This window comes from Anser brachyrhynchus (genome assembly GCF_964034855.1).
Source record: "Anser brachyrhynchus genome assembly, chromosome: 8".
Lineage (NCBI taxonomy): Eukaryota > Metazoa > Chordata > Aves > Anseriformes > Anatidae > Anser > Anser brachyrhynchus.
The window spans coordinates 29968537-29978844 of NC_137702.1; the positions used below are offsets into that span (position 1 = coordinate 29968537).

At 42.3% G+C, this 10308-nt stretch overlaps 1 protein-coding gene across 2 annotated transcripts in view; it reads right to left on the bottom strand.

The window, feature by feature from the left end:
* Positions 1-9964, bottom strand: part of PLPPR4 (phospholipid phosphatase related 4) — a 33074-nt gene extending 23110 nt beyond the window's left edge. Inside the window, exon 1 of one of the 2 annotated variants that reach the window (XM_080602462.1) lies at positions 9772-9964. In XM_080602462.1, coding sequence (XP_080458588.1) covers positions 9772-9849 — 78 coding nt within the window. In that variant the 5' untranslated portion in view covers positions 9850-9964. Of the gene's footprint in view, positions 1-8171; positions 9672-9771 lie in introns of those variants that run through there. The other variant, XM_080602463.1, reaches the window with a different exon arrangement.
* Positions 9965-10308: the final 344 nt, after the last annotated feature.

Below are 10308 nucleotides of genomic sequence, written 5' to 3' on the forward strand. Positions count from 1 at the left end.
ACTGCTTACAATACTAATGAATAGGTTTATAGTCAATTTGCTATATACGGTATGTCTGATCCCACAGGACATTTCTCTTCCTATCTTTTTTAAAATACAAATATAAAATGCATCTTCAAAAGGGCCAAAGAAAAGCAAACGTTTCTAAAATCTACTAAACAGTATAAGTGGCTATTTAATATATGAATATTTATGGAGTGTTCTGCTTAAGGCAGCAGTAGTTCTGTAATTACAGACTTCAGTTCCCAATACCTTGAAAATGTCAAATATAATTAGACAGTATAATGTGTATTGTTTTAATTACGAAATGGAATAGGAATTTTCCTATTCCTAAGTAGAATAATAAACTTCCCAACCTCAGCTCACATATCCTGACTAGTAAGTCTTTATACTCTTACCTCCTTGGTTGGCTAACGGAGAAGGATCCTTGTTTACCTTGCAACTTACACCTATAAACGTAGAGTTTGACCCAAGTGGTCAAACTCCCTTTGGCCTGGAGTATTAGAATTGGGACCATAATCAGCATAGCTGCTGAAAAGGTTCAATTGAGTTGTGTTTTTTATTTAATGATTATTATTATTTTATTTTATTTTTTTACTGCTAAGAGCCTTTATTAAGACCTAAGACTTTGTTATTAATATTAATAAATGTTATTAATATTACAAAGACTGCTGTATTGAGCTAGGAATTGTGCTTTTAAGTGCTTGCTCTAGAGTGAAAATGTTGGACCTTTAACTTTACTATTCCATAGTGTCTCTGCAGAGCCCTACATTTCTAATTCCTTCCCCTTGGAGAATTCCCAGATAATCAAAGCTTTGCTAAAAACAGGTTCCCTCTGCAAGTCTTACAGGCAAGCCAGTAGCAATCAGGTATTGATGGTTTCCTAAATGACACCATGGAAACAGCGAGGCTTAAACCAGAGAAAGGCAACAAATAAGCACTACCCCCATTCCCCACCCCCAGTTCTTTTGTACTTTGAAAGAATATGCAACTGGATACATGCATAATTAAATCTCTGTGCAAATTAGTAGCTTCTACAAATTCCCTTTCTCTAAAGCTGTACACTGGTAGTTACATATCTAATTCTTACATTTGCCAGCACTTAACTAGGCAGAGTCCATATGTATCTTCAAGAGCGTATCTTCAAACCCATGGGCTTTGTGAGAGCTTAGCCGTCGAGTATCACATACTCAAATGTCTAAACATGTTTTGTAGGATGTAGTTAGTGACCTCTCTTTGCTTTGCTAAAATGCACTATGGGTGTTATCTCTTTTCATGAACTCAAATCCAGATCCTCTCTCACTGTATTGGACTGTGTTGGTGGCTGCCAGGAGACACTCTTTGAATATTGGTTACAAAAGTGATTAGCCTAGGCTATATTTCAGTGAGGTTAAATGAGGAAAAAATGAAATGCCTCTTGTGCAGTCATAGCAAAATATTGAAGTTGCTGCTTACTGTGATGAGCAGAATGACTTGAGTGATTTTCCTTGAGACTGGATGCAAATACAAAGGCTGTAGAATTGCCTTGTTTTACCTGCCTGTATATGATAGGCAGAAAAGAAGAGAGAAGTATGTACATAGCTTTCAGAGGAAGCCAAGCCACAATTAACCAGATACAGATTAAAGACAGTATGACTAGCCCACCTGTCAAGAAGGATTAAGTAACACTTGATAGGATACTTGAATCTTTTACATTTGGAAATAACTTGTGGGCTTGGGCGGCCAAAGAATTGTTAGATCTCTAGGTTGTTCTGCAGCTCTTCCACAGCAGACAAGGAGGTCCTGGGCACCAGAGCTGCCTCTTGGTATTTCTCTTGCCTTCTGGTAATTAGGAAATCTTTTTAAGCAACCAAGTAAGCACACAGGATTGCCTCAGAGAGACAGCTAATGAATGCCATCAGTTTCCCCTCATAAAATCAACAACAGCCAAGTGCTTGGGAAAAGGATGGTCAATTTAAAAATTAAGTTGCGTTTGCACTGCAAGGCTGTGGCATTGTGGGAGATTCTATTAAAATGTATTATAAATGTCAGTCCTTGTGCCAAAGAATTCATGGTCTAAATGACAAGGCACAACAGATGGATGAGACAAAAAAGAGGGCTGTGGTGGGTTGGGGGAGACAAGGTATTTCTATTCTTAGCCAACTACTAACAGTGACTGCAGCTTTCAACCTCCATGGCTGTTGTCCTGTCGTACTTTGCTGTGAGCTTTGCAAGACAGGAGGAGAAACTGGAAAGACAGGGCTCTTCTATCCTGACAGGAATGAATACTGAGGTCATGACTATGATGTCTGAATACCTTCCAGAAAAAGGTCAAGCAGAGAAAATGTTATCAGCCCAAATGCTGCCATTTTCTCTTGTTTTTTGGAACCCATGAGCTCTTTTGCAGGGTCCTCAGCATGGCTCCTGCTCAGCTGCATCAGTGCTGTAGCTTCGCCCTCAGTGAGACTGCAGTGCTGAGCTGGGATTAAGACCAAGTACAGGTTTAACGACATTGCAGACTGGGCTATCATGAGGACTTCTGAGAGATAGTACAGAACATAGGATGGATGTAGAGCAGGGAAGTCAGGTTTGTAGATTTTGTATGTTCTAAAATAATTCTTAAACCCTCATGCTTGCAAAAGAAAGCATTCAGGCCTTTTCAGAAGCCTAAAATTTGCATCTGTATAAATCTGGTTTTGCTTTTCTCTCTAAACTCCAGTTTCTGCTGCTTCTTGTACGTCTGTATGGATGCAGGCTTAATCTGGCCCAAAGCTGTAAGGAACTGGTCTTTTCTCTGAAGGATTTTACCTAACCATTGTCTAAGTTTTGTGAAAACTAATTGCAGAGACATGATGTGGTCTTTCTTCTCCCAGATTAACTCTATTGGATTTAATTTTGACTCACAGTTTAGAATCCCAGGTGCCATTGAAATCTATTATCATTACCATTGTGGAAAATTAAGTTATCCCTATTTCCAACATTGATTTTAGAATTTAATTGAATTGTTCTGTGACTGCCAATTAGAGTGTTGCTTTAGAAATACAACAGATATCTGTGTATAATTCCTCAAACCTCTCAATCTTTTGCCAAATCTTAATGGAAAACCTCTCAGTACATGTAAGACCAAAAATAGAGATGATACACGAGTGATAAAATTTCTATTTTTTTCAGAAATTTCAAAGTCACACTTTGACTTTAGGTAATCCTAAAAGTGCTTCTTTCTCTCTCTGTTTTGTTTGTTTGTTTGTTTGTTTTGTTGTTGGTTTTGGATTTTTTTAAAGCAGCAATTATTTAGAGAGAAAAAAAAAACAGCAATTGTTTAACAAAAATATTATCAAGCAGGAATAATCTAAAAATAATTTTAAAATATTTCACCTTAAGTATATGCGCTTAAATATAAAGCAAACACTTAGACAGAAATTTTACATCACCTTAAAAATACCAGGAACACATTTACTGTCAGTGTGACTTCAAAAATAATTGATGATTCATTACATTAATTATGATTACAGTTAATTATGATTATTAATTAATTCAATGATTAGTTATAATCAATAAGTAACTACAAACAATGAGATTAGGATATAGCACGCCCTGTTGATTATGATTCTTTTCTACTGGCTGCTGTAAATTTATGGCAAAACAAGAACAGCAGCATTTCAAAAAGTTGGCTGTTTTCAGGTCAAACTTTTACTAAATTTCAGCAAGAAGTTTCCTGAAAAAACAAACAAACAAACAAAAACCCCACATCTCTAGCAGACAAAGCTGTCAATCCCTGCAAACTATTACAATTTATTCTACTCTCCAAAATACGTTTCATATGAAAAACAAAAATTACTGTGGGTGCCAACCCTCCTCCAGTGGCTTACTTCCATGCTCTTTTGCAATGTATGAACTCTCTCCCTACAAAATGAACTTTTAAGTGAAAGGATCATCAGTAAAGATTACAATGTTTGTAACAGTTCAGCTCCTGTGTAGGCAAGGTTACACAATTTACTGCTCATTTTTAATTTTGGCTACAGAGTAATAGATTTTTAATAATTATAGAAGAAAATCACAGAAAGGGGTACAAATATTTCTACTTCTGGAAGAGGTAATTGTTTGGAAAAATGATTCTCCTTTGATTTCTAATATGTTCAGGCCTCCTTTTACTAGTGAAGTACTAGATCAGGAGGATGATGTAGGACTGAGAAGGGAACAGGACCCTCTTCCACTCAAGCTACACTGCCCAAGCAAGTAGCTGAACACAAAGGGAGATCTAACATATGGCACTGGCATTTTTTTCCCCCTCTCAGGACAACCTTAGCCCAGCCCTGGCACTTCCTTTTTTGTTACCATTTTCTGCCCATCTTCTTCTAAAAGCTAGTAGTATGCAGGCTGTACAGCTCTTCTGTAAACACGGAAGTGATGGGGAGGATATAATGTTGACAGCTTGGTCAATGAATGTTAGTTGCTTTGGATGAACAGCAGCCTCCTCAAGCCTCAGACTGGCTGTTAATATTATGGGGATGCTGGTCTCTAATGCAATGTGATAAAAAATTTGATGTCTATACTCTGTGAGTCAGCCACATTGCAAGGTTAGCTCAATAAGCAGACTGTTAAGAGTATTTCTCCACCTTCCCCTCCCCTCACACATGGTTGACTCTTTTGAGAGAAAAAGCCATATATGTGGTAAGCATTATGCTACTTCCACAGTATGGGGATCATTTCATCTTCTACAGTTTGTGTGTGAGTGTGTGTGTGTGTGTTTTTCCCCTAAGGCTAACTCAAGTGTAACCGAAAACCTACCTAGAGAGAAATGGGACTACATTGCTCCTCCAAGAAACAGCAGTGTAGTTTAACTCTTGCACTAGATACCAACATCCTGTTCTTAGGAAGGAAGATTTAGTTTTATAGCCCATTCTCCCTATGCACTTACTCTAATCACTGCATTCAGTCAGCATCTTCTGTCTCATACAGTCACACCTATACATGACTTGGAGGTGACAAAGTGCATAATTTAAATGTGGTGGGTTATGCATGGCTGAATAACTGAAAAAAAAACAACCCTCCAGATGTGACTTAGAAGTGGCACAGGGCTACCTACTGATGTGCACAAACATTTGACATTTCCAACCTAGCTCTGTCAGTAGATATTAGAAACAAATGGAAATAAAGTGTCTGGTGCTGAGACACAGTGAACATTCTTTCCATGTATTTATTTCAATGGAAGCTGATGACCTGCATTTTGCAGGCTGGAGTCCTATAGTGATAACACTTACTGCTTACTGTGCCTACTGCTCATACCACTGTTGTAAGAATTCCACTGCTCATACCACTGTATATAAGAATATATAGTCTCCTTTAGGAACCAAGAAAAGTTAAGTGTTTGCTCAGATTGACAACACCATGTCCTTTTGCATTCCCACATCTGGGACACAGGATAAAGTATTAGTGCCGCTAAAATCAAAGGCAGAATTCATAGTGCCTTCTACAAAATGAGGATTTAATCCAGGAATTTTTCAAGTGCATGAGCACAGGTGAAATCTTTTTCCTTCACTAAGAATAAATGTATCTGTCCTGCACCTAAAATATGACCATTACCTTAGGAACAGAAATTAGATAACCCTGGATATTTTCCAAATTCATATTAAAATATGAGGCATTCTCTGGGCAGCATTGGAACAGGCTGCTCAGGGAAGCGGAGGAGTCCCCATTCCTGGAGGTATTCAAAAGATGTGTGGATGTGGCACTAAGACACCTGGATTGGTGATGGGACTCAGGAGGTCAGGTTGATGGCTGGACTTAATGATTTTGAAGGTCATTTACAACCTAAGTGATTCTGTGATTTCTTCTGCAAGTGAATATACTTATATATTCTGAATATGCTGAAAAGAAACTGTCAGTTGACAAAGAGCAGAACTTCTTCCAGGAATACTCATTTCCAATATCTTCCAGAGGCATGTAGGCTTTTCCACCATGAAAAAAAATTTACACTTGCCTAGAGACTGAATTTTCATGCCAAGTTTTGACCTTCCCAGCTATGAAAATGAAGTTCAGATTACCTATACAGTCTACAGAACCCTAAAATATCACACCCATAATTAGGAATAAGACAGGCCAAGCGGCCTGGCAGTGCTCATTTTCATATGTCTCAGGTGAGCAAGATGCATGAGGCAATCTAAAGCTATTCAGCTCTCAAGAGCATGTGCTGATCAGAGGCTCTGCTATGCAGGAGTCTTACCAGCATTTTAAAATAACCTCTAAAATATAGAGTAAATCATGAAGTTTTTATTTTATGAATCATGAAAATTGAAAACATGCTTCTTTGTTAGCCTTTGATTTTTTTGGAAGATGACCCACCCACATTTTTCTGAAGCTCCATTTCTTCCTTACAGATTTTTAGTTCCTTTTCCTTTCTATGTCTTCCGAAGCTCTATCCTGCTTCTTCTTTTACTTCCTGTGTAAACGAAGAATGGCTCCAGTGATAACATTGATTTAAGACGTGCATATTGGTTTTATGTTGTGACTCTGCCGTGTTAAAATCTGTTGGTTTGAATTATTCTTAAATTAGACTGAAATCAAAATCAGGCCCACGGTATTTATTTTAAAGTTAACTGACAGTTGTCCTATGTAATTGCATTTTATCCAATCATGAAAGTTGCTGCCACCACATGCTTTCATGTATAGGAGTTATTTCCATTCATAATGTACTCCTAAGGATCTTAACGGCAGAAACACCTGTGTGTCAGAGCTCTATTTGTTTGCTGCTCTTTCTAAAGATCAGGTCCTTCTGGAGCAGAGAATTTTTTTATTTTTATTTTTTACTCATTCTTTATTCTCTTATGCCTGAAATACATCAGTTATTACAGATTTTTCCCTCTTTAACTGTGTTCTATTTTACATTTGTATAACACAAATGCTTCCCTTTCCTACCGCTTTGGAATTTCCATTTCCTCTTTGTCCCAACGTCCTTTGTTCTCTTATCTTTCCTTTTGTTTAGTATTTGAGAGAAGAAACAACCCTTTTTTATAATGTATTTTCTAAACAATTTAATTTTTCTTTACCCTAGACCTCCTAGGTCCTGATGCTAAGTGGAAGACAGCAAACTCTGATTTTCTTGTTTGAAAGTGCAAACTTGATTTCCTATGTTTATTCACTGCAATTCAGTGTGGGGAGGGACTTTCTGGTATGAATGGGACAGGAAAAATCAGAGTGCGTGGCAGAAGAGAAAAAAGACATCCATAAAAGAATTGATAGTGTCTAGAGGAGAGAGCTAAAAAGCTTGTTTCCCATCATCCATTCAATTGCCTTTCATGAAATTAAAAGGAAAGCATTAATTAAATTGGTAATTTACTTTTTTTTTTTTTTTTCTGGATCATAGGAGAAACCTACCTTCTGCTTACAAAAGAAATCTCTATTTCATAGTAATGCCAGTCATCCACACTGGGCAACCCTTCTGTCCAATACACTTGGGAATTTCCACTGCCAACTAAATTCTCTTTGATTGGATCCCTTTGTATGAAGTATAACTCAACCTTTGGTTCTCCTTGAGCCAATCACTACAGAAGAATGTAAGCCATCCTGTTCTTTTTCTGATGCTGTTGAAATGCTGGTATCTGCCTGTGCTACAAAGCTCTAGGAAGGCAGTGTCGTTAGTCTGATTAGAATTAGTGGGTAAATGCTGGTGGTTGTACACAGGAAACAAAACTTAAATGTTTAAATACCACCTGAATTGCTGTCACCCTTTCTTCAAGCAAGTGATTTGTGTACTCGCCTAAAATGTGCGACATGGATTCAAATCTTCCTGCTGTGTGATGGGAGAGGAATGATAGCTCAGAGATTCCTAATCAATGTATCAGGTGGATTGCAGACAGCTTTTTCCCTTGACGTTGCTTTTACTTGTATTGAATACCTAAATGTTCATCGGCTCAAAAGGGGGCACAAGTCTGCAGTCCTCAATAATTAGGACTCCTGGGGGAGAAGGGCTCACACAGGTTCTAGACTCCACTCCTGTGAAGGAATAACATCAAAGTCCTAGAAGTTCCTTAGTAGCCTGTTCTCTGAACTGAGAATTCTGATTCCCTCTTGGAGCAGCTGGGTGCTGAAGAGGCTCTGCAGTGCTGATCTCCACCTCTTTTTAGATCTAGCTGTAGATGACCCACTGAAGATTTTAAGATTTTTAAGAGTCCACATCAGAGTGGAGAACTCACCTGCTTCATGTAGAGCCTGTACAAAGAGCCCGGTCTAATTTCTTCACTGCTTGCAGAATCGTTTCCATTATTCCTTGTAACAGCTACAGGGAGCTTCCAGGGGAAATGCCATGCTACGAGTATGGCATTAATATTATATAAGGCAACTCTTAGAGCACCAGGCACACGTTTAGTGCTGCTGCTCTGTAATTCATCCCATCTTGCTGCAGGCAAAGCCCACCAAAGAGCACAGTTCTGTCATGTTCTGCAGGATCTCTCGTTGTCCCCCAGCATCAGAGTTACTCCCAGGCTGAGGCCCAGCCATCTCCTTTGCTGCTTGGATTCCCAAAGCAACAAGGATGGCATGGAGAGTGAGGAAAACTGCCTTTTCTAGGGACTTTTCCAGGCTTGACCTCTCCCTCCTGTACAAAGCCAATGTAAGTTGGATGGCACAACAAGCGCCTTCCATCAAAGGGCTTTTCTTGAGCAGGCTAGTTACAGCGACAGGAATGCCTGCTGCTTCCACAGGAACAGCCTCTGCAAAGCTTTCCGCTCGGTGCTGCGTACTTCAGGTTAGCTCCCAATCATGTCCAGGTGCTTATGAAATACGGGGGACAGAGACACCCCACTGTTACCTAAAACCCCTTCTGAACCCAATCCCTGCTTCCTTCCAGAAGACCTCCAAAGTCCTTCAAATGCACCTTCAGGTAATTCTTGTTCTATATTTTCCCCCAATGTTTATATTTCAGTATTTTTTTTACATTAAGTACTGTGTGTGTTTTCATATGTTTATTTAGCCTATCAGTTGTAATTAATTCCTACCCCACATTTTACCAATAAGTTCTTCCCATTATTACCACAGTCTCTCTCTGAGGTAAGTCCCATGACACCTCACAGTGCCCCAGTCACTTCAGATGACCCCACTCACACAGAAACACTGTGCTCACCCCCTAAAACATTTTCATCTCCTTCCTAAGTTTAACCCGTATTCACTCCTGATCTGGCAGTACACATGTGGCTGTGTGCTCCAAGGCAGCATCATGCCTCCAAGTGACACACCAGGCAGCGAGTGCCTCTGCAACTCCACCTGCCACCAGCTGAGCAGCCATGGCAGGTTTTGCTCTCCAAGCACAAGGCGTGCAGAGAACCTCATTCCATTTTCATCACGGGCGTTTTTAGCTCCCTCAGAGGAAGCAGGGGGTGTACTGGGGGCGTAATCCAAGGGTCGACAAAAACATACCGCTGGCTGTCATTTTGAGATCGTTTCTATTTTCCCGAGCAATCCTTACGAACGGGATTTTTATGCCAGCAAAGAACGGCGAGCGGCGTTCGCCTAGCGGCCCTCCTTGAAACGCGTCTCCGTGCCGAGGGAGCAGCGGAGCAGCCTCGGCATCTCTCTGCCCCCCGCCCCCGCACCTCCCGCACACGGCGCCCGCTCCCCGCTGCGGGCCCCGGGGAAGGCGAGGCAGCGCCCGGGGAACCCGCAGCAGGCGGCGGGGGCGCCCCGCGGGGACCGCGGCATCCCCCGGCCCCGCAGCCCCCGGAGACCCCCGCAGCCCCCCGGAGCCCCCATCCCCGCACCCGCCCGGGTCCCCGGCGCCGTCCCCGCGCGGCCGCTCACCTCCACGAAGTAGAAGCAGGGCAGGAGGGTGACGCTGTCCTTGGTCACTTTGCCCTTCGGCCGCTCCTTGGCGGACATGGTGCCGGGCTGCGGGCGGCGGCCCCGCGGCAGCGCTCCCCCGGCCGCCGGCAGCCGCGGGTCTCCTCCGCCCGATCCGCGTCCCCTGCGCCGGGCTGACGTCAGGGGGCGGCGGGGGGCGGCGGCGTTAACTCCTTCGGGACGGGGCGGCCGGGGGCGGCGGGGCGGCCGGGGAGGGGATGGGGGGCATGGATGGGGGGGGTGGGATGGGATGGGGTGGGGTGGGGTGGGGTGGGATGGGATGGGATGGGATGGGGTGAGATGGGATGGGATGGGGTGGGATGGGGTGGGATGGGATGGAATGGGATAAGATGAGATGGGATGGGATGGGATGGGGTGGGGTGGGATGGGATGGGGTGGGATGGGGTGGGATGGGGTGGGGTGGGGTGGGGTGGGATGGGATGGGATGGGATGGGGTGGGGTGGGGTGGGGTGGGGTGGGGTGGGATGGGGTGGGGTG